This window comes from Pelodiscus sinensis, chromosome 10 (genome assembly GCF_049634645.1).
Source record: "Pelodiscus sinensis isolate JC-2024 chromosome 10, ASM4963464v1, whole genome shotgun sequence".
NCBI lineage: Eukaryota > Metazoa > Chordata > Testudines > Trionychidae > Pelodiscus > Pelodiscus sinensis.
In genome coordinates, this window is record NC_134720.1 from 44,054,466 (window position 1) to 44,078,833 (window position 24,368).

General features: G+C 43.3%; 1 protein-coding gene across 2 annotated transcripts in view; it reads left to right on the forward strand.

Moving 5' to 3' along the window:
• Positions 1-1,103: 1,103 nt before the first annotated feature.
• LOC102449274 (calcium-activated potassium channel subunit beta-2) overlaps positions 1,104-24,368 on the forward strand; it is a 273,020-nt gene continuing 249,755 nt past the window's right edge. For both annotated transcript variants that reach the window (XM_075938013.1, XM_075938014.1), the window contains exon 1: positions 1,104-1,278. In XM_075938013.1, coding sequence (XP_075794128.1) covers positions 1,241-1,278 — 38 coding nt within the window. In that variant the 5' untranslated portion in view covers positions 1,104-1,240. The remainder of the gene's footprint in view (positions 1,279-24,368) is intronic.

Sequence of the window (24,368 nt, forward strand, 5' to 3'; positions counted from 1 at the left end):
GACTCAAAATAAGTACACAATTTGCGCTGCACAAATTGTATATCTTATTTTGAGTGTAGAGTTCAGTGTATACATAGCCTAAGTGTATATGGCAATAGATAAATGACATTGGCCTCATTTAGACTGGTAAGTGACATGACTTAATTACTTTCAGTATAATTCTGCTGACTTTACCAAAGTTACTCCAGATTAATAGCTTGTGAGAAGGAGAATCAGGCTGTATGGCCTTAAAGATGAAAGATCCTACTAGAGGGTCACCAATTCTGGAAATTATCAAATATGACTCTGCCTTCAATTTTCCTCCTGAATCTGAAGTGCATGGTAAAAATGTTACTGTCATCTGAAGGAAAATTGTTTGTATTTCTTTCCAGCCCTATATTAAATATCAATGCTAAATGTTTCTATATAGCAAATACACACACATACACAATGGACCCGATTCTCCTCCTACCCCAGTGTAAATTAGGAGTAGCAGCACTGGAAATAACTGGGTTTATTCCAGTGTAAAAATCAGCAAGGGAATAAACTGTGGCCCAGTGACTTTAAGCACTTCAAAAAATCCCACTGCAAGAGACATTGGGATCTTTAGAGGTGAAATCACAATCTTTCCTTCCTTATTGCAGCTGCCTTTTGGTGGTAGAAATGCTAAAGAAGCAAAATCAGCAAGGCTAGTGTTGCATATTTTCCTTGCCTGCCCATCAATCTTTTAGAAGTCAAGTCATTTACTTGCCTTAATTTCCCCTCACCTACTCTGTCCAGCAAGAAATTGTCCTGTAGATGGATATTTAAAATATTATTCTGTTTTTACTGAAGGTTTCAAATACCACATTATGGAATAATGTACCTTTAATCATTACTGCCTCCCTGATAATATGATCTTAAACCTGTCAGCTGGCTACAACCTCTAAGTAATATTTTGCTTTAATCTACTTATTTGGGTACAAAAAATAACCTTGCATCAAATAATTTATTCTGGGTGAATACGAACAGTGAAGAATCGTATCGCAAAGAATTTAATTTCCAATAGAACAACAGAGGCACAGCACTGGAAAAAGTTAGCAATGAGGAGGAGTGCTCTCTCAGTTGCTATTAGTGATGGTCTTTGGGGTGTAGCTTTCCTCCTGGGCTTCTGCGTTTGTTCTATGTATTGTTTTCCACTTCCTTCTGGCCAGGATACTTTTTATGACTAGGTGAGACAATACGGAGCCGCAGCACAGAATCTGTTCTGCTGCAAGACAAAATGAACCTCTGTTTGAAATATTCACGTGACAAATGGGGGTAAGTGGAAAAAATTAAGCTGTTTTGCATGGGAAGCGCATTAATTGAAGTTAAATGACAAATAATAAACCGCTGTTTTTCCTAACTGACCACAATATTAAAAGTTCCAACTGAGGTACAGCCCTGAAATATACCAAGGAAGGAATTACTTATAGGCCTTTGCTAAGGTCTGTTACTTAGAGGTTGTGGGGATGATAATCCTTTAAACTGGATTCAGTAGGCCTTCATGGTAGAGTTTAAATACATTTTCCCTTTTTTATCCAACTTGCAAAGAATTTCTATATTTTTCCTTCACTGTGCACACTGTGAAGGAAATAATCAGAGAGATTATCCTGGTGTTATTATCTTCTTGTATTTGGTGCATATAACAGTAGTTATATTTGCTCGGCTGTACTGAATCCTATAATAAAGACATGGTACAAAGGGCATTTTTGATATGTGCAATGAATCTCTGTAGCTAATAAAATAAGCAGCTGCTCTGTTGGAAATATCATTGTGAAGCTATAATGGTAGTATGAAGTGGTCAGCATAAATGATCCTATTTTATAATCCTATCCTGTTAATATAATTTGGTTCTATGTGCAGATAGATGTGTGTAGCTGTATTGAACTTGGAGATAAACAGAACAAGGGGCATCTGGTTATCAGAAATCTGTAAAGGAAGTACCACACAAACTTTTGCCCCAAAGATTTCCTGTCTGATAGTCTCAGTGGGTTTTTTTTTGTTTTGTTCTGTTTTTAGATTATTTTTGTAAACTCACTCAGTTTGTCAGGTTTACTGTGATTTGCATCATTTCAGTTCAGCCAATTTTCAATTATGGCAGCAAAGAGATTCGCAGACAAACAAATCTGAATATAAGTATATGTGTATGTATTGGGGATGGGAGAATAATTAGTAGCAAATACTCTATTTCACAAATTTAACTTCTTTTCAGTTTCAATAATATCTGCAAACAGTTTAAAACTTCCCCAGATTTATTCCTGCTGTTCATCCAATTAATTCTGACAAATCCTTCTTTGCAGATTATTGTGGTACATGTGTTTTATACTCAGAATTCCACCTGTATTAGTTAGCTTTGATTGACCACATAGCATAAATAGTATGGCCAAATAATTAGATAGGATGTTTCTACTTTCTGTCTAGATTAGCATAATGCTTAGAATCAGATTTCTTGTGTGAATACAAACATTAACACATTCACTTTCCGTGAATATTCTCCACTATTTGCTTATAATCCGGTGTTGCTGCAAATATTCCTTCTAGCAAATGTTTTCACTGGAGAATTCACCAGAAAGCAGCTACAGGTGAATGAGCACCATCAGAATTGATGAATATAAGAAATTGATAGTTCTTTGTGTCATGTGTTCCCATTCACACTGGTGCAATGATAGGAAAGCTACTGCAAACTTATGCTGGTGTAACAAAGGGCAGAATTTTTCCCTCGTTTACTTTATTCAGCAATGTGGCCTAAGGAATATGGCCCTGGACTAGAATTCAGGAAACCTGGATTCTACTCTTTTCTCTGTCACTTCACCTCTGTGTCCTGTTTACATTCTTTCCCTTGTGTGTTTTGTCCATTTAAGTTGTAAAATCTTTGGGGCAGGGAATGTCTCTTACTATGTGTCCAGTGCCTGACACAAGAGATCCCCAGTCTCAGCTGGATGCTTTGATAATGCCAATAATAATAAATAAGGGGTAGATATTAGTCTGCCGGCTGTATTCATCCCTTAACTTGGAAAAATGCCTATTGAAGTTGATGGAAGTTTTACCTAAGGACTGCAGCAACAACAGGGGAGCCGACAGCCTCTTTGGGCCACTAGGCAAGGGAGTGAGGGTGGCTCTGTGCTCCCAGAAGGAGTGTTGCCTCAGGCAGAAAGAAGGAGCAGCACTGGGGACAGCCAGCCCTCAGCGCCACACAGAGCATGCTGTATCATGCTCCAGCGGTGATTTAAAAGGCCCAGGTCTCGGGCTGCTGCAGTAGCAGCGGTGGAGGCTGGGAGCCCCAGGTCTCTATGAATCGCTGAGCTCTGGGGAAACTGCCGTATTTGTCCCCTTCTCCCACTCCCTACATCTGAGACTGAGTATCAGCCATCAAACATGAGCTGTACATCCACCAATTTCATGGGGGGATTAAGAGGTTAAACTGTATTTAATTTGGCCAGTCCCTGTGTGAAGGGGTGAGTCAGTCTGCTCAGGGCAGCAGCCAATACTGGCATTGAACACTTGCTTTCCTTTCCATCACACATCTTTCCTCTGCCATTGATGCCTCCAATATGCCTCTAGCAACAGCTGTTTGTCTTTTCTAAATTGCGCTGAGGCAGAAGCATCATCACCCAGGCTATCAGACCTCAGTGACAGCCAAGGAAGACAGCGTAAGTGGGAAAGAGAAGTTAAATATTAGTTTAAAATGCGTCACTGTTATAACTTTGAGCCTGTGGCTTAGACAACTAAACTGTAAATTAGTCCTACCACTTCCATGCAGATAATAGCTCGCTCTGACAATATGGAGCCTGATTCTGATCTCATTCACACAAGTTTTATACCATTGTATTTCCACTGACCTCAGTGGAGTTACTCTTGTAAAATAGATTGGAATCAAGCCCACAGTCTATATAAAAGATAAAGGGTCTGATCGCTCTCACACACAAGCATCAAACAGGAGTAGCTCTACTGAAGTTAACAAAGTTACGGCTCTATAAATAAGAGCATAACTGGACCCTTTGGCTTCTTCTTTTTCCTTTTTTCCTCTTTTCCTGGTAAGAGCTGTGGCAGCAGCATGGAAAGTAGGAAGGATCAGACCTCCTTTTCCTCCATTACAGGTTCCAGATTCTCCTACAGTTTTCTCAGGCCTGCTGGCACATATAATTCCTACAGAGAGTCCTGGATCAACTTCAGGACCTCCTCACAGTGGGACATGCCTAAGGTTCCAAAGGATGCCTCTCAGGTAGCATCCTCATCAGGTGCTCCCCTTGATGTGGAGGAGTAGCAGTTCTACTTTGAGACTCCCAGGGTATGTCTACACTACCCTCCTAATTCGAACTAGGAGGGTAATGTAGGCATACCACACTTGCAAATGAAGCCCGGGATTTGAATTTCCCGGGCTTCATTTGCATGAAGCCAGCTGGCGCCATTTTTAAATGCCGGCAGTTCGAACCCCGTGCCGCGCGGCTACCTGCGGCACGGAGTAGCTAGTTCGGATTAGGCTTCCTAATCTGAACTAGCTGTACTCCTCGTGGAAGCCTAATCCAAACTAGCTACTCCGTGCCACGTGTAGCCGCGCGGCACGGGGTTCGAACTGCCGGCATTTAAAAATGGCGCCGGCCGGCTTCATACAAATGAAGCCCGGGAAATTCAAATCCCGGGCTTCATTTGCAAGTGCGATATGCCTACATTACCCTCCTAGTTCGAATTAGGAGGGTAGTGTAGACATACCCCCAAATAGCAGTGTGCCTTGTTTTTAAAGTTACAGACTAACACGGCTTCCCCCTCTGAAACCTGTCTCAGACTATAAGCCCAACCATCCTGCAGAGAAATCTCATTTCCAGTGCTTATACCTGTGCTCTCATTCTTTCAATCATTACCCAAAGCCCATGACACCATTGGTGAGGATGGGAACATAGATCAACTTGTAAACTAAGCGCTTTGTCCAAGAACTCACCACCTGGTTCACCACCATGGATCAGTACAGTGCCAATGTCACTGCCACCACCATGCCAATCCACCAGTCAATCTCATGCCCCCTCTGACCATCATTCATGGGCAAGACCCTTATATACTTGAACTCTTCTATTAAGAGCAACTGTCCCCCCCCCCTTTCCCTAAAGAGAACAGTCCCCTTTCTTCTGGCAGAGGACCATGACTTCCAATTTAGAAGTGCTGATTCCCATCCAGTTTCTTTTCTTCTACATTTTCAATTGGAGTAAATGTCTCAGATTTCCACTATTACAAAAGTCTACCATGACTATATTCATGGTTGCACTGTTCTCTTACGTTCTCCACCTGAGCTATCAACAATCCAGCCATATTTTTATAGTAAAATGGAGAAAATGTAAACCCAGGATTACAAAACAAAATGTACCTGCTTGTTAGATGGTATCTATGCAGAAGGCTACACAAAACCAAAATATAACCACTTGTAAAATAACGGTCCTTTAAAACTCAGCAGGAAACAATGAGGAACAAACAGTGCAGCCATCTGGAAAAAAATTACTAGATGTACACACAAGGATAATGATAATATTAATATTTTAAACTGTTTTCATCTGAATATGCCACCTGAGACTATTTAACTGGTCAGCATGAAAACAACAAAGTGGGTTATAAAAGTCAGGAGGGAAATAAGAATAGAAAATAACTTAAAAGGGAAGAAATTAATCAAACAATAAAAACAGCATCTGAAGTAGTATAGAGAAATCTACCTTCAATTCCCCATGAATTTGATAACCTTCCATCTCATGTAATTGTCTAATAATCTATCACAGTTACTTGACAACCGTTTTTAGGTTATTTTCCAAACGTATTTGAAAATTATGTAGAGGTTTTTCCCCTTTCCCTCAATAAATCATTGAAAAAGCACCATGCTTTTTTATGTCTATGTTGTAAAATGTCCTTTGCATGATGTCAAACATGTTGATACATGCCATGTCACACATTACTGTCTCTCCACTTGATGTGTGTCAAAGCAACATTTTCAAAGGCATGTATCTTTGAACAGAAAATTAGTGTTTAACAAAGAAAGTATTTCAAGAGTTATTTTAGTAAAGTATCTCCTCATTTGGCCTCTTGCCTCCTAGACTGTGTGCACAGGAGTTGAGACAAAGTGATTATTACCTCTATATTGCAATCACCGTGCATGGTGCTGAGTAGGCAAGTAATAAGAACAGGTGATATTTCCTGTATTCCTTGCCTATGCAAAGCATAGCTATGTAAAGATTATGGTTTTTATCCCAGAAACTCTGCTAGTATATACTAGGATAGATTCAATTAACCTGATTCTCAAGTTAAGGCCATGAATATGTAAATTAGCCTGAATATCAATGAGAATCAGCCCCACTGACTTTAATAGAGCTGTGCTAATTTACACCAACAGGAATCCAGCCAATTACCATGTATCCATTCCACCCCTCCTTCTCTTCATTGTATCCCTCTTGTTAAGTGCAGCTCCTCTGTGCATATCAGGAGGGATCCTTAAGATGCACATAATTTTTATCTATAGTAAAATTCTGTTATTGCATCACAGACACCATGAGGAGTAAGTTGCTGCTCCAAAGTAAATGATATGGCACTCAGAGCAAAGGCATTTCTAGTGCAATAGGGATTCCTGCCTAGAGTTCTAAATGTGCCTTTATCTTACATTTCTATCCTAAATATGCTGCTGCTGTTAGGGTATTTAGGAGTTCAGGTATTTTGACTTGGATTCAGAAATGTTTGTTGTCTCGCTGAGCAAAAGAGCAACGTGATTTGATACTCAGCAGAAACTGTGCTGCATACCTGTGTCTATTCATCTATGATTTGGTGCTTGTGGGGATTTTTTTTTGGATGAAACATTTTTTTCTTCAGAAAATGCGGACTCATTGCAATTGAAGCTTTTCATGGGACAGGGTCAGTTTCGACCAATTTTCAGTTCAGAAACTTTTTTGGGAAAAAAGATTTGAAATTGTCAAAATGAAACCTTTTGACATTCTTGAAACAAAATATTATTTATTTTTCAGAATGTTCAAAATGACTTTTCATTTCAAAAGATACTCTGATTATAGTTGTAGGGGGATTACAAATTTACATTTTTAATGGTTGAAAACTAAAGAGAGCATTCTGATTGACCCCAAATATGTTTTTAAATTTTTTTATTTTGGTGAAACTTTTCATCCTCTTTCAGAACAGGAACATTTTTCAATATCACAAAAATTTTTAAGGGACGGGAAAATCTATTTCCTGCCCATCTCTTCTGATATTGACTAGTTTGAAGGCTTGGGGGGGGGGGGGTGTTTAGACTTATAGCACTTAATCGTTTCGTACCAAATGAATCAATACATTCCTGCGTGATTTTAATTTGCAGAAAACTGTTTTTTACTATATTCAATAGGTGGCAGCACTTCATGAACAACTAACTAAAGGAACTGTAAACAGAAAGTCAAACAATACAGATGATCCACAAGTCAGTCAGTCACTGGAGACAGTTACATCAAACCCTAGTTTAATGTGTTGTGGCACTGGGGTTTTTGAAGTACCAAAGCCTGAGTCCATAAAAATGTGATCAGTGACAAAACACAACGTGTTTGGAACAAAGATAAAACTGTAATGCTGGAGAAAGGGGAAACAGGTCTACTCTTTGCTAGTTGGAGTTGGATGTGCCCTGCTTCAAACTGATATCTTTAAATGAAATCTAAAATCTTTTGTTTTATTTTCATTTAAAACATTGTTTTATCTGAACCAGGGTTTCTTTTATTTTAAACTGTTGGTTTGAAATGATAATCCTTTGAAGTGATTCAAAACATCCCATGGAAAACAAAATATTTGTCAATAGAAAGTTTTCAAACAGTTTATCAAACAAAAGTTTCTTGGCATGAAAATTTTTTATTTTCTAACCAGTTCAAATTTGGATGTAAAGACTCTTATCTAGGATATTGCTGGGTGCTTAACAAATGCCAGAGGGCCTATAAAGTACCTATGTTACCATGACCTACTGCCATTTTACCCAAAATATGAGTGCTATGTGAAAATATTGGCTGGGGGAAAGGGAAATAGATAGATGTCTCTGTTGTTCTTCCGTCTCAGTTCCACTCAGACAAAAATATCTCTAGCTGTTATGAATAGAGAAAAAAATTCAAAGCATAGTGAATGTGAACAATTCAGAGATTTCTGCCTCAGACTGAAGAGAGCTTGAAACAGTAGCTCTGAGGTGAGCAGATTTACTGATGTGAATCATTGCTATCTCCGATCGCAATGATATTTTAAATGTCAGCATTGTAGACTATTTCACTTTTCATTGAAACATAAGGAAGGAGGGAGATGTATTGTTTTGTCATATTCTAACTGAGGCCAGGTCTACACTGCAGGCAAGAAGGTCAGCTTAAGGTATGCAACTTGAGCTATGTAAATAATGTAGTTGGAGTTGATGTACCTTAAGCCGAGATTGGCGACGTCTCCACATTGGAAGGTCAACGGAAGAAACACTCCATCAACTTCCCTTACTCTTCACAACAATGAGGAGTACCGGTGACAATGAAGACATCCTCAGTATTTGATTTAATGGGTCTTTATTAGACTTACTAAATCAAACTCCAGAAGATTGATTGCTAAAGCGTCGATCCTCCAATAAGAGGACATTTGGTACTGAATGAAAAAAAGCTTCCTTTTGTTTGGTTTAAACCAGCAGTCCATTCATTTGACTTGGTGACCCCTAGTTCTTATATTGTGGGAATAAGCAATGGGTTTGGGAGTGTGAACGCTTCACTTATAAATTTGAACTAAGGGGGGTTATTTCAAAATAACAAGCTAGTGTAGACCAGGGATTAGAGAGATGGATTAAACTACTGCAATGGCTATGCCTCTGTAGCATTTGAAGTGCAGATATACCCTAAATCTCACTGATTTTCAGTACCTTACAACTCTTTTGAAAATGTCACACTTTGTGCATTTGACAACATTTTGATTATAGTCATTTTCATACCTTTTCATTCTCTGATAGTTGTGTGTGTCCATCACTCCACAGAAGAGAGTAAACTGCATTTTTAAAAACAGGAGATTCTCACCAAAAAGCCACAAAAGATTGGAGGCAGATGCAGTACTAGACACTATTTTGAATCAGAATTCGATGGATATTTTCCATCAACATGTTGGGGAGAATGGGGTTGCTGTTCAGCTAAAATGAAATATAAGAACCAATTTCAATTTTTTCTTGAAAATTGAAAACTAAAATTTTTAGGGTAAACTGAAAACCTAACACAACATTTTCAGGTATATTTTGTTCTGTTTTGTTTTGTTTTTGTTTTTTTAATTTTTGTGATGAAAACCTGAAACTTTTTCATGAGAAAGAAGAAATCATTTCCTGGCCAAGTTTCCTTTTAGTGCTAAAAAACCTACAGTTAATTTTTATTTGTTAAGTTCCAGGTATCCCTTTAAACTTTCTGAGATCATTCACAGAAGGAAATTAATTTTAAGGGTGATGCTTATTCAAAGGGGAAGAGAAAGAACACTCTTGGCCACGTTTTCATAAATGCTCAGTGCCTACAAACAGACATTTCCAGATTTTTAAAAGCACTCAGTTCCTATTTAAGCCATAAAGTAAGTAGTTTTCAAAGTCTGGTCACTACATGGGGTGCTGAAGTCATCTGAAAATCTGGCCTTAATTTCCAGGCTGAGTTCTTGAAAATATGTCCTGGGTGCTTTTAAGAATCTGCCCCTGGGTGGTTTATGTGACCAGTCACAAAAGAACGACGCCCCTTGAATTTCAATTTTGAAGTACTCAGATACAAAGTAAATTCATGACAAAGTTAATTGAATAATTTCAATTAGTGAACAAGTTTGAGAAAACTGCTTTGTTTGTGGACTCCATGAACAGAGGCGCAAGATTATTCATTATAAATAATGTGCACATCTCTAGCTTTTGCCCTCTCTCCCACACAAAATGCTCTGAGCATAGTTGAAGTCCTGACTAATGCTAGGGCTTATACCTTTCGATTTTGTGTTTGTTTTCTGAACAGAGTAGGTTTCAGTTTCACTGAATCCCTACTGCACATGCATTAAGTGCTTTGTAGAGTTCAATTAAAATAATGAGAATCTTGAGGTTAGATATGGCAGGCAGTGTATCACTGAGAAAATCTTCTTGACAATGTGCCAATATTTGAGCAAAAATGGTCAAGGCCTCCTTTCGTGTGAAAGACCTTTCATCTTTCCCCAGAAGTCTGTCTGCAGACTTACAATTCTCCCCATACTCATATCAGACTGACAGTTGTTCTCTCTCTCTCTGCTAACATTAATACAAAGGTTTCCATTATTTCACTGTATATTTTATCAGACCCAGGTGCCTGTCTTCCTGATGTCCTTTTAAAAAATTCCTAAAGGCTGTTTATTGTTTGAGTAAAAATGAGCTGGAACCAAGACACCCCCCAGATACGAACACACCCAAATCCACCTTTGCTTGTTGTGCCATTGATTCATTGCTAGTAGAGAAAAGTAAGCAAATTACATCCCAACAGCAGTGATGATTCACAATATCATTAGCAAAATCTTCTTCCCCATTCTGCTCTCACAAGCAAACGGTATTTTCTTATACTGCTACAACAAAGGTTGCGGTCATCTGAGGATCTCTCATTAGCTATTCTTTAATTAGAAGGGAGGAGCGTGTGAGGCCAGAGTCTGGAATGCAGGATATCCCTGCTGGTCTGACAGAACCCAAGTCTGTTCCTTGGTTCTTTTCTCCCAGGTCTTTGCCTGAGGAGCATGTGTGTGGCTGGCATGGAATTCATTCGGAGAGGCAAGTATTTCTGTTCACTCACAAGATGTCAGATATTTTAAAATAAGATCCAAATACTCAAAGAAAAGAGAGCTGTGGGGCCTTTGTCACCCAATTTCATGCATAAATGATGGTTTGTGAGCACAAACATTGTAATTAAACACATAACATTAAAGGCTACTTTTTGAAGTTTTTCTCTGAGCACATGATAATAAGTTTCACGTGCTGGCAAAGAGCCGTGTGCTGATAGCATATGAAATCTCCCCCTAGATCAAGGGTGGAAAATAATTTTGGTAGAGGACCACTCCAAGATTTTGGAAAGTGGTCAAGGACCATACTTTTCTGTGGAGGAGGTGCAGGGTTTAGGATGGTGTATAATGGTGCATGGGGTAAGGGACTGGGGTACAGGAGATGGTGTGAGGTTTGAGAGGGAGTTTGGGTGAAGGAGGGGGTGTGACCTGGGGCAGAGGATACAGGTGCAGTGTCTGGGAGGGGATCTGGGATCAGTAGAGGATTCTGGCCTGGGGAAGGACTGTAGGAGGGGGTACAGGGTCTGGGAGGGAGTTGTGACCTGGGGAAGGGGGGTGCACAGGGTTTGGATGGTGACCTGGGGGAGGGAGTTGGGATATGGGAGGGGCAGGAATGCCAGAGCCAGGCTCTGTCTGGGAGATGCTTACCTAAGCATCTCCCAGCCAGCAGCCCTGCAGCACCCCCAAAGCAGCCTGGACTCCCTACCCGCTGCAGCCCCAGATTGCTTAAAATTGAAGGCTGCTCTCTCCATGTGGCTTTCAGCTCCAGGAGGGGGAAAGGCTTGCACTGCTCCCGTCCCCCCAGGCCAATTTCTCAGCTCTTATTGGCTGGAGGGGGGAGATCACACAAAGCCTCCCCCTCCCTCCAGGGCAGAAAGGCACATGGAGGAGTCCTCCCCTTAAATCAGCAGCTGCTGCATGCCTGAGGGTCCAGTAGGGTGTCTGCCGGCTGGATCTAGTGGCTAGGTGGGCTGAATCCAGCTCTCAGGAGGTATCTTGCCCACCCCTGCCCTATATTATCTCCTGTGTAGTGTAGCTAACAGCTGCCAGTTTGAAGGTTGTCAGGCTACACATCATAGGCATGGGAAGTACGGGTGTGGGAGGTGTTGCAGGTTTTCCACCTAGCTTCCCTCAACCCAGGGGCCAGCCCCACCTTTGCCTCCACCAGTTCCATGTCCTGGCCTCCAAGCAGCCTTTCTGGGTCCTGCTGGCTCCAGGTGCCCCCCGGCTTTGGCACCCCTTGGGATCTTTCTACCTACTGCCCCCGTGGGCTCTGCACTCTCCTATTTGTGAGGTTCAAGCTACTGACCCCAGAAGTTATGCTGCCGATTGGGGTCCTGCCACTGGGCCGGGACTCCGCAGCTGCCTCCAGCTGTGGCTGGGTTGCCAATTCTCCCAGACCGGATGAAGCAGATGCCATCTGTGGCATTAGCATCCAGTTCATTCAGTCTGGGAAAGTTGGCACCCTGGGTGTGACTCTGGGGCAGTGAGGGCACCATTCAGTACTCCTACCCTAAAAATTGGTCCAGCACCACTGCTACACATAGCCACACTTCCAATTTGTTTTCAAAGGTAAGGAAGGCTGGTCTTACAGTTAAGACACTGGCCTATTAATAGACCATGTGACCTTGAGCTAGCTAGTTCCCCGTGTGTGTGAAAAATATAAATGTAGTGCCCAGGTGTCCTGAAACTAGGGACTTTGGCTGTGAGCTGGAGTCCTGTTAAACAACTATTAATTATTAGGGTAAGAGAGCATCCCCACTGATATCACTGTGAGGCACTCTACAAGTTTGTTTCAGGCCACTTCCACAAGCCAAATACACAGAGAAGGGTTGGAACTTAACTTCATTCACAAGTTTAGTTCTTATGTAAATGGTATGAACAGGGACATCAGCTGGCTTGTACACCACCTTCCACATCCTAATGACTTCAACCAACCAACCAAACAATGGAGGTGCTAATTGTTCTTATCAGCCTCTTGTACCATCTACTCACTGTCTCTCTTTTTTCCCTCCCCTCCTTTTTTTCTCTTTTTTTCCTCCTCCCTCCCCCCTTCCCTTTTTTATTCTTGGAACTGGACTTCTAATACTCCAGGCATCTGAAGAAGTGGGTTGTGCCCACGAAAGCTCATGATACCATCTGCATGTTTTGTTAGTCTTTAAGGATATGTCTACACTACCCCCCTAGTTCGAACTAGGGGGGTAATGTATGCATACCAAACTTGCTAATGAAGCCCGGGATTTGAATTTCCCGGGCTTCATTAGCATAAAGCCGGCGCCGCCATTTTTAAAAGCCAGCTAGTGCGAATCCCGTGCCGCGCGGCTTCCTAATCCGAACTATCTGTACGCCTCGTTCCACGTTCCACAGTACAGGTTGTAGTCTAGATGTTCTTTTTCGACAGAGGCTTTGTGGACATGGGTATGTGTATGCAGTCTAGACATACTCTGAGTTACTATTAAATTGTTGGGTGATTCTCTGAACCCCTGGAATGCCATATTGGGTGTGTTCGCTGGAGTCCACGGTACTTCAGACAAAACTTCTCATTTCCTGTGAAAATCAGTAGTGGACTGGTACAGAATAAATAAATAACCCCCCCTGAACTTTCACCCTTTTCTAGACCCAAGCCATTGGTATAGGAACAGCCTGATCCGGTGGAAAGCTGATGGGCCTGATACTCTGGAGCAGTGTTCTGTGTAAGATGAGCACTTGGGCAGCCACCCAGGAGAGATTCAAAAGCCCCCCCACCGATCAACAGAGTGCCCACAGCAAGGAGCATGTGTTTCTACTTGTGGTGCACATCCACACATGCCTTAGGGCACATAACAAAATTTATTCCACACCCAGATGGAAAAAATTAGAGAGACCACTGTTCTGGCCCCTGCTGACCTATTATGAGCAACTAGCTGATTTTGTGTTTTCCACCCAACTTTTGCCTGTTTTGTTATAAAGCCTGTACATTTTCTGTGACTGATACTGAATGTTACTATGTATTTGCACAGCACATAGTAAAATGGGGCTCTCAACCTAAAGGATCTACTGTAATATAAAAGAGGCTATAAATAGAGCCCTGAAAAATCCGTAGATACTTCATAGCCATGAGTATTCACAACCATGGATGTGGATGCAGATATTCGCAGATCATTTTTGCAGATGTGGATACCAATTTTGTATCCATGTAGGGCTCTAGCTATAAAGATTGAGAAAAATATTCAAAACAATTTGCTGTTTTAAAATCCCTTTGCAGTTCCAGTTTCTGGTCAGGAAAATGAGCTGAGAAACCACTGCAAACCCTATTGCAAACCCAGTTCACAGACTCTGAATGTTCCAATAAACATCTTTTTGTTGATTCGCCCTGCTCCTCCACTCTGAACTACTGATGTTCAATCCATCCATCGTTAGAGAGAAGTCTATCACATTTAGATACATATGGAAAATGGCCATAGAGCCGAACATGTGTCACTTTGATGGTTGTATACGAAGGCCCTTAGGGCAGAAAAGGGATTAATGATGCCAATTTGAAGCCCCAAGTGCATCATTTTAGAGCAGAGTTTGCTATGATAGCATATTTCTACCTTTAGTTTTCACTTTGTTCTTAGAAACCAACTGTTTATTTATATCCTGCAAGGAAGCTCCAAGGAAGATGGATGGATTATCATACTTTTAGGAGAAAGGAAATTGTGCACCTCTGTTTTAAAGAAAAGGTTGAATCTCATCCAATAGCCCCCCAAATTTATATCCCTCAGTAGCCTCTCTCTCACCATTAGTTCAGAAAACCGCATTTCATTTATAGCTATATCACTGCAGTGATCCATATAGCTTGGGCTTTATTTCTACTGTGATGTTCTAACACTAATTTGCAGGAGTGGAAGGCAATTTGCTATCCTACCCAATTACTTTTGTCCTTGGATAAAGAAGACTGCGAAGACTGTGCCTCTGGTTAATTGGAAACACCAGAATGATCTCCCTGATGCTCTGTATATTTCTCTATGAAGTATAGTACTAAGGATGTTGTTAACATTCAATTTAACTTGCTCCGATTTAAAACAAAGGTGCGACGCTGAAATCTAAGCTCGATGCTTCTTGGAACTGTTTTGATGTTGTGTTTTGAAAGGTGTCAAAAGATAATCTATGAGTTTTTATCAGGGATATGAACATCCAAATAATGACTTCTAGATGTGTATATAACTAAGCTGCAGAACCTTTTCCGGGATTTTCCTTTGCTACTGGGTACTGACATTACACAATATTCCATCCAGTTGGGCATCATGGCATGCAAAGAGTGTGCCCTGAGAATATGAAGGGTAAATATGAACTGTGAGCAAAAATACTTCTGCTATTACTCTATAAACTGGCCTTTCAACTTCTGTCTTCACCTACTTTTAAGAGATCAGCCAGAGACCCCATGTTGTTAAGGTCACTACAAAAGCCCACTCAGCTATTGCTACCACATTCACTCCTTCCCAAGGAAGGGCGGTTTGGGGAGTAAGGCCCAGGAGTGAGACTGAGTTCAATTCCTGACTCAGATCTCCTGCACTTAGGACTGGATGCTGATACTCTTATTTGTGGTGCATTGCACCGAATGCTGGGACTATCTCTATTGATGCCCATCGCTACTGCCAGATAAATCAGCTCCAGATAAGCGGTTTTATGGGGGTGTGGTGTGGCTTTGTTCTGTATATATGTCAATGCACACAAGTAATACAGTGACAGACGCTCTCTAAGAAACTGCAGAGTCCTTGAGAGAAGAAAGTGAGACCATCCGAAGCGAAGGGCAACCTTAGAAAGGGCCCTTCTTCTCTTGACAAGGAGGGCTATCCTCAAAGCATCGTGCCTGACATGAGTGCAGGTGAAGCAGCTCTGTCAAATAATGATCAGCAGTGGGGACAGACCTTGGGAACTGCCGCTGGTTCTGCCAAGGTTTGAAACAATCATGGTGCCCGTCACATTCCAGGAGAACCAATAAACAATGCATCCTGTGCTGCTGTGAATCTCATCGCATGTCCTGCGGCAAACAGCCTTGCAGTCAGCGCTAGGCCAAAGCAGTCAAGGAGTATCTGCCAACATTTCGTTGGTTCACAAATGGGTCGAGCACAAGCGTGATTTGCAGGGGACAAATAAAATGATTAGAATGGAACAACCAGCTCCTGGTGGAGTCACCTTCAGACTAGACAGGCACATTCCTAACTAATCTGATGATCTCCTTTTCCAGCACGCTGATCACTACAATATCTATGTATTGTCATGGCCATTCATCACACACGCACCAGTTTCTCATTTGAATGCTGCCAGCAATCTTGTGACTAGCACAGACTCCCTCCCTTGTTCTCCTTCCACATCTTGTTCTACAGTTGCTGCTAGCAAAGAGAGGGAAAGTGGCCATCTTGTTAACAGAACTGGCAACATAATCCTTGCTGGACCTTCCCCTTTCCCTCCTCTCTGCTGCTCCTCTTTCTGGTAAATGGCCTATAAATGTAATGTCCCGTCAGGCAAAAATATAGTTCCCTTATTAGCAGGCCACGACTCTTTCAGTATCCTTAACACTGTGACAGGGCAGGTTAAAGGGCTTGATGGAAGGGGATAGAGGCAGCTTTAAAATAAAAAAAACAGCAATGGCCCTGGCTACTCAGGGGGCAGCTGAGATAAGGCTGCTATAAATCAAATAAGGGCCAGGTGAGCTAATTTCTGGTTGCCACCGGTCCTCTTTAAAAACCTTCCTTGTAAGGGAAGGTAGAGGAGAGTGGAGAAGGAGTTTGGAGAAGCAGAAACAACTGATAAGAAGACTCAGAGGAGCTGAACAGAACAACATGAGCACTGCCAAAGGCTGCAGGGAGAGGTGAGGGGCTCTGACAGGGCGTGTTTGGAGGCTCCCTTCCCCCCAGGTGGCCAGAAACTTCAGCCAGTGGCTGGGGACTGTTTACTCAGCCCCAACTGGCCGGGGGCATTGGTCCCAACACCTCTTTGTTTTGCCAAGGGACAGAAGGCCAAATGCTGAGAAAAGGCAAGTGGAACTTGTACACTGTGGGATAGTGTGCAGGACAGGGTTCTGGGACCCAGGTGTGGGACTGACCCTGCCACAACACCCAGACACTTAGGCTGCTTTTGCACAAAATCTTGCCGCCTGTCTACACTGGCCGCGAGTATTTGCGCAAGAACACTGACTTTGTAATGTACAAAATCAGTGGTTCTTGCGCAAATACTCTGACGCTCCCGCTCAGGGATAAAACCTCTTGCGCAAGTATTTTTGAGCAAGAGGGCCAGTGTAGACAGCCACATTAATTTCTTACACAAGAAAGCCCGATGGCTAAAATGGCCATCAGAGCTTTCTTGCACAAGAGAGCATCTACACTGGCCTGGATGCCTTTGCACAAGACGCTCTCTTGCACAAATACTTTTAACAGAAAAACTTTTCCGTTAAAAGTATTTGCGCAACATCATGCCAGTCTAGACGCAGCCATACTGTCCCTATTTAGCAGAATTGTGGGTGCCACCAACAGAGTTAGACACCTCCGTGCCATACACAACTCCCCTTTGATCTACAGGAGTGGCTCTATGAGATGGTAGCTGTCTGCTATCCTCTAGGCCATGGGTTCCTAAACGGGAGGCGTGCCTCTCCCGGGGGGCCGTAAAGAAATTCCAGGGGGGGGCGAGGTAACCCAGACCCCTTCCCCCCCATTAATCGCTCCCCCAAGTTGTGCTGCTATTTTTGGGTTTTGGCCCCATCAGTTCCTTTTTTGTTGTTGTTGTTGTTGCTCGACAAGTTTTCTGCTTTGGAGGGGGGGGGGTCCTGAGGGTTTCTCAAAAATCAAAAAGGCGGCATGATGCCGAAAAGTTTGGGAACCACTGCTCTAAGCAAACCAACCAGTAAAGAGAACATGTCAGACCCTTTAAAAGTGTAGGGAATACAGATGACATCACTTGGAAGACAGAGCCACCTCTGAGACTTCCATGACAAAGACAGCTGTGTAAAATATAGGAAGAGGAAATCCATGCTGAAAAACTGTCCAGATCTTTGGCATCTTGGGAATCATCACCCCTAATCATTAAGTTCTCTCCTCTCCCGTCTGGCACATAGCAAGATGGTAGCTGGGAGAAAGCAGGGAGCAACACAGTCTGCAGAGGCAAACGGAGCCATAGATTCCACTTCCGAATGTGAAACAATGGGGATTCTCTGTGACATGCAATCCTGCTGGACTCCAGATGCCACGCTAAACCAATGAGACTTGGCAGGCAGGCAGGGATACTGGCAAAGCACCGAGCGGCAGCTGCCTTTTGTCACCACTGGGACTTTTGTGGGAAATGAAATAAAATTTAAAACATCTCCCTCCCTCCTTGTCTTTTGCTAATACAACTTAGAAGTGATTTTAAAAAACTCGGTTTCAGAAAACTGGATCACTTTTTCAATTACTCAGGCTGACATACTAATTTGTGACTTGCCATGTCTGATGGATTAGGTCAGTCAGATTGCGGTAGATTATAAATTTCACGTAATAGAGCATTAATAATGTAATTAGAGAGGAGGCAAACTGGCACTGATTGATATGCCTGGAAAACTGGATCACTAAAAAGTTTCAGCATCCAGAATCTTCCAACTCTTGTTTCTCTCTCGTGGATGCACGTGTCCTGGTGTCTCAACATATGTCTCTCCCCCAGTATATAATATTGTGGAGGCTGGGTTACACCAGGGGTGGACAAGATACAACCTGTGGGCCAGATCTGGCCCACCAAGTCTTTGAATCTGGTTGGTGCCCGTCCTGCTGGGTCCCTCAATCAGGTTTCCTGTCTGCTGCAAACCCAGACCACTCAAAGCCCCTGGCTGCTCCATGAGTCTCTCTGCTCTGGGGTGGTGGTGGGGGGAAAGACCAGTGGGTTCCAGCCACTGGAGGTATGTCTACACTGCAGAGGTTTTTTTGGAAAAACTTCATTTAGGTCCACACTGCAATCGCGTTCTTTCAAAAACAATTGAAAGAACAGAGGGGTTTTTCCAGCGATGGTAATCCTCCTTCTATGAGGAAGAAGCCTTTTTGAGAAAGAGCTCCTTTGGAAGAAGGCATGTGTGGACAGGGAAGAGGAAGTTCTTTCACAAGAAGAGGAAAGAGGAAAAAGCACAGGTGCCCTGGTGGCCATTCCGTCCATAGCAATCACAGCTTACATGCGAGATAGCGTCCATTCAGTGTGGATTCTCTCTTTCGAAAAAGCAGATCACTTTTTCGATGTGCTTTGGCAGTGTGAACGATCTCTTTCAGAAAAACTTCTTCCGAAAGAAGCCTGCAGTCTAGACGAAGCCCCAGGTCACAACTCCATCCAAGAGTCTGCATCCCCTTCTATATCCTTCCCTCAGGCCAGAATCCTTTCCTGCACCCATACCCCCTCCTGGACTCTGCCCCCAATCCTTTGCCCCAAAGCAAAACCTCCTCCTTCACTCGAACTCCCTCTCAGACCCCACACCTTCTCTTGCACTCCAAACCTCTACCCAAAGTTCCCTTCTGCACCTAACATATGTCCCAGATCCTATGCACTCTCCACAGAAAAGTGTGGCCCTTGACCACTTACTAAAATCTTGGAGTGACCCCCTCATAAAAAATTACTGCCCACCCCTGGGTTACACCAATGACTTTTTTCCTTATCTCTCTCCCTGTTTGCAAAGTAAAGCCAATCTCATTGTATAGAGGCTTCCCTAAGACTTAATGTATTAAATTTTAAGTATTTTACGTGCCTAATTGTATTTAATATTTTAAAGAGCTTTGGGGAATCTGCTGTTACAGAAACGGTTCTATAGAAAATTAATGTATAAAAGGGCATGGCCAGCACATTGGACTGGAACTCAGAGTCTTAATTCAGTTTTGTCATGGACTTCCCAAGAGACCTTGGTCAAGTCTGCTTTCTTTCTCTTAGGGTATGTCTACACTACCACTCTAGTTCGAACTAGGGTGGTTAATGTAGGCAACCGAAGTTGCAAATGAAGCCCGGGATTTAAATATCCCGGGCTTCATTTGCATCTTGCCGGGCGTCGCCATTTTTAAAGCCCCGGTAGTTCGGACTTCGTGCCCGTGGCTACACGCGGCACGGAGTAGGTAGTTCGAATTAGGCTTTCTAATTCGAACTACCGTTACTCCTCGTTCCAGAAAGCCTAATTCGAACTACCTACTCCATGCCGCGTGTAGCCGCGGGCACGGTGTCCGAACTACCGGGGCTTTAAAAATGGCGGCGCCCGGCAAGATGCAAATGAAGCCCGGGATATTTAAATCCCGGGCTTCATTTGCGACTTCGGTTGCCTACATTAACCACCCTAGTTCGAACTAGGGTGGTAGTGTAGACATACCCTTACTGCTTTGGTTCTCGATGCATGCCATTGGATTAATGATACTTCCCTACCCCAAAGGGGTTTGGTGTGGAGGAATTCATTAATGTTTGTGAGGTCCTCAGACTCTCCAGAGACCGGGAGCTACATTAGCGGACAGAAAATATTGTATTTTATTGTTAAGCTGGGCTGAGTAAGCAATGCCTGATATTATCATTCAATGCCCAGTCAGCATGTTTTCTGCATTCCTGTGTTTCGTTAAGCAATCTGGTTCACGGACATGAATGCTATGCTGTAAGTAGCTCTACCTCCAAATGCTACCACCCTGATTTTGATCTCACTTGCCCCACTGATTTCAGCAAAGTTACTCATGATATAGGACTAGATTGACCCATAAGACCCAGGTCGCCATCTGACCTACAAGAACAGTAATATCTAAACTGTATCTTCTGATGCGCTCAGTACTTCGAAGGTACAGACACGTTTTTTCTCTCTTATCTTGTTCTGCCCAGAAAAGCAGCATTAAAACATTTCAAAGGGAAGACTGGGCACGCTTTAACACTGGTTCCCACCGAATTTTTTTTAAGGAGTATGCAGAATTACAACACGTGCAGTTAGCAAGTAGTGAGTGTAGCAATAGCCACTGTCCTACCCACCTTCTGGCCACCAGCTGCTGTTCTTCTGCAATCTTATCTACTGTGCTTATTTAAAATGGTGCCCAAAATTCTCTGCTTTGTTTCTTTCAATGTTTTCCCAAGGGATCGTTCTTTTCCAGTGGCTCAGCTGTGTTCTAGCTTTCAAACACGGTTGAGAGGCTCCTGCTTGTATGCAATTTATGGGCCCTGCGATGGACTCTCTTCCTGGAACTCCATATGGTCCTTGTTATGGAGAAGGTCATCCATCACAATTGTCCCTTCTGGCCTCAGAATTTGATGTGCATGAATTGGTTCCAGGCTATGAAGCTACATTGGGCCTGATTCTTGTCCACACTGGGTTCAGATGAATTGATGTAGAGTTACTTCGCATTTACGTCAGTGGACATCAGAGTAGGCCCACACAGAACATATTTTACTGCAATTGTCCATTCCCCCCCCCCCACTATAAATCCCCCACTACCCAGCTAACCCCACATTCTAGGGGTTCTTCAAAAGGTTGAAAACTGCACTGCTTCACTAAGGGTGTTTCTACACAGCAAAGGTATTTCAGAATAACAACCGTTATTCCGAAATAACTATGCGAGCATCTGCACACCAATTCCATTATTTTGAAATAATTTTGAAATAACGGATGGTTTATTCCGACTTCTGTAAACCTCATTCTATGAGGAATAACACCTATTCTGAAATAGCTATTTCGAAATAAGGCGTGTGTAGATGCTCCACTGCTCCAGCGCCATTCTATGTTATTCCTCCTGGGGCTCTCAATCAAGATAGCACATCTACATTAGGGAAGCCTGCCTCGGACTAATTTTGAAGCTTCCCTGCAGTGTAGATGTGCTATTTTGAAATAAGCTATTTCAAAATAACTCTTGCGGAATTGTTTATTCTGAATTAACTGTGCAATGTAGATGTAGCCTAAAAGCACATATAACTGCCCGGAAATATCAGCCCCTGGCTGAAGGGACACCTGATTTCTTCTCTTCAACCCCAGCCCCCGCCCCCACTGATGAGCCTCAGGAGCCCCCCCCACACACACACACTGATGAGTCTCTTTCTACTTGGACAAGACTCTTTTTAAGGGAGTCACTGAGAGAGCCACAGAATGGCGCCTGGCTCCCCACTTGCTCCAGCGCGAGGCTGGATCACTTCCCCTTCCATGTTGGCTCAGCTAGAATGGGCATTGGAGAGAGAAGGGGTGCCCACGCCAGGACACTCTGCAGCCTGCTCGGCCATTCCCCACCATGGGAGAGAGAGCAGTGGGCCTGTAGAGGCTGATCTCCCTGTGCCCCACTCCGCTTCCCACAACCTGGGTAGCCCAGCATAAGGATGCTCCTTATGTCCCTGCAATTGAGAAGATAGGGTGAGTGATAACCTCACTTGGTTGTAATTTCTCTCATTCACATCCCCCTTTGCACACACGGTATTATTATTATTACTGATGTGCTGGCCGGTGGGAATGTTTTAATTACTCTGTTAATCCTGTTCAGTTCCACATGCTGCTTTCTGTTGGCAAATCAGCTTTGAACCAAGTCAAGATGTGTTTGTAGATTGCCAGGCCATCTCCACTCCTCAGAGCAGAGTGCAGCGAGTTGCTAGGAGATAGCATTGAGACATAATACCCCGGAGCCTGAAGCCAGAGGGGTGGCTTAGTGGGCTCAGCAGCAGGATTGAAACTCCTACGCTCCCTCGAGTCACTGAATCAAATCCCAGCCATGTCAATTTAGCCTTTCATCTTTCCCAGGTAGATCAATGTGCAGTATTGTCTGGCAGTCTTTCCGACAATCTGAAACACTGACCTGTAATAAATGAAAGATGTGCTGGTGCTGCCTGTAAAAACGGGCGCGGGAGGGTTCTGCTGTCTTTCCCCAAGTTCCCCTCTCCATACAGCAGTGCAGGGGGCTGGCTTCTGCTTCTCTCCCACCCCCAGCCATGGCTGTGTGACAGTGGGGCTGGTTACCTCAGGTCTAAGTCTCATTAGGATCCTCCAAGATAAAATGTGTCCTTGCAATTTATACCATGTTGAGTTTAGTTTTGTTGTTTATCCTCCATGTCTCCCAGTTTAGGCAATGAGTCAATGGCCTTCCTCACAGTGGGCAGGGGCAGTGCAAAGCCATGTCGCCCCTGTGGGAACTCCAGCAGGGGACTGTGCGTCAGGCAGAAAGTCCCTCTCGGAGCTCAGGAAATCATGCACCAGGGAAGATGCAACCTGCTCCTGATCTGCTGGCTCGATGGACCAGAGTGGAAGGAGAGTGTGTCCGGAGTCCCATCCATCTCTTCCCTTTTTGGGGGTGCTTTGAATCCCACAGTGTGTTGGAAGAGAGCAGTCCCTTGCAAGGAGGGAGGAATGCTCTGTATGCCTCCATGCTAGGAGCAGGGACAGGTGACCTCTGGTAATGGACCTTGGAGGATTCAGATGTGAAAATGCAACAGCAGCCTGTGGCACTTCCAAAGGCTCGTGGGCTCTGCCAGCATCTAAAACTGAACTTTCTGATCATGTTGAACTTTGAGTGAGGAAAGAAAAAGCCCAAAGTCCAGGTCTGTTGGTAACAGGCATTTTAAGCCAAGGGAAGTTGCAGCAGCAATTTTTCAGCCTGAGCCTTTGAGAATGCTGCCCTGGGCCCACTCAGAGACCTGCCCCATTCATCAGTGAAGTCTGTTGTTGCGAGTCTCTGGCTGCCGGCAGACACAGTAATTACACCTTCATCTTCCTGTCTGTCTTGTCTTTGCTTTCTAAGCCATTCCTAATTCTTCAGTGGAACCTGGTCTCAGAACGCCTGGCCCCACAGGTCATTGTGTGAGTGAGAGTTTCCTTTGTGGAGACAACACAGAACAGCCTAAAGTGCTAAACAAAGTTGTTGCCATTCAGGGCTAGCTGCTGAAGCTAGAGATGGCTTGTGCTGATTCTGGAGACGGTGACCTGCGAAGTGATGACTCAGGCTGACGCCTCTGAATATACAGCCACCTTTGTGAACACAAACATCCAGAGACCTGGGTCTGGTGCCCTTTCTGGACATATGAAGAGTAGTTATAAATTAGTTTGCTAGTGAGCTGATGACTAAGATTGCAGGCACACAATAAAAATGAAATTTCGGTGATGCCAAAATGGCAGAAAAGCTGTATTACAGGGTTAGTTACTTGTTGAGAGGCATTTTGACTGTAAGTGAGTTTTAGGGCAGAAAAAGGATGAAACATCCAGTCTAATGTACAACTGATAGGAAACAGTGAAGAACAGACATATCAGCATGTTTGATTGGTTAGGGCACCACATTAGGAGTCAGGAGAGATCAAGATGCTAGTTTGAGCTCTGCCACTTACCTACTGTGTGACTTTGGACCAGTTACTTTACCTCTCTGTTTGCCTGTTATCTGCCTCGTTTAGTTAATCTGGATGCTCTTTAGGGAAAGGATTGTATCTTAATATGTATTGGTACACTCCCTGACTATGGGACTTTGATCTTCATTGGAGCTTCTAGGTGTTACCATAGTATCAAGTGTATAAGCCAGGGCTCTGATCTGACGGGGCAACTCATGTAAAGCTGTTCATGCCTAAGAGTTTGCAGGATTGGGTCTAATTTAAAACATGTATATGAAAAAGCCTGTGGGTTGTCATTTGCAGCAGTTCTCAGACTCTATTCCATTCATTCCAAACAT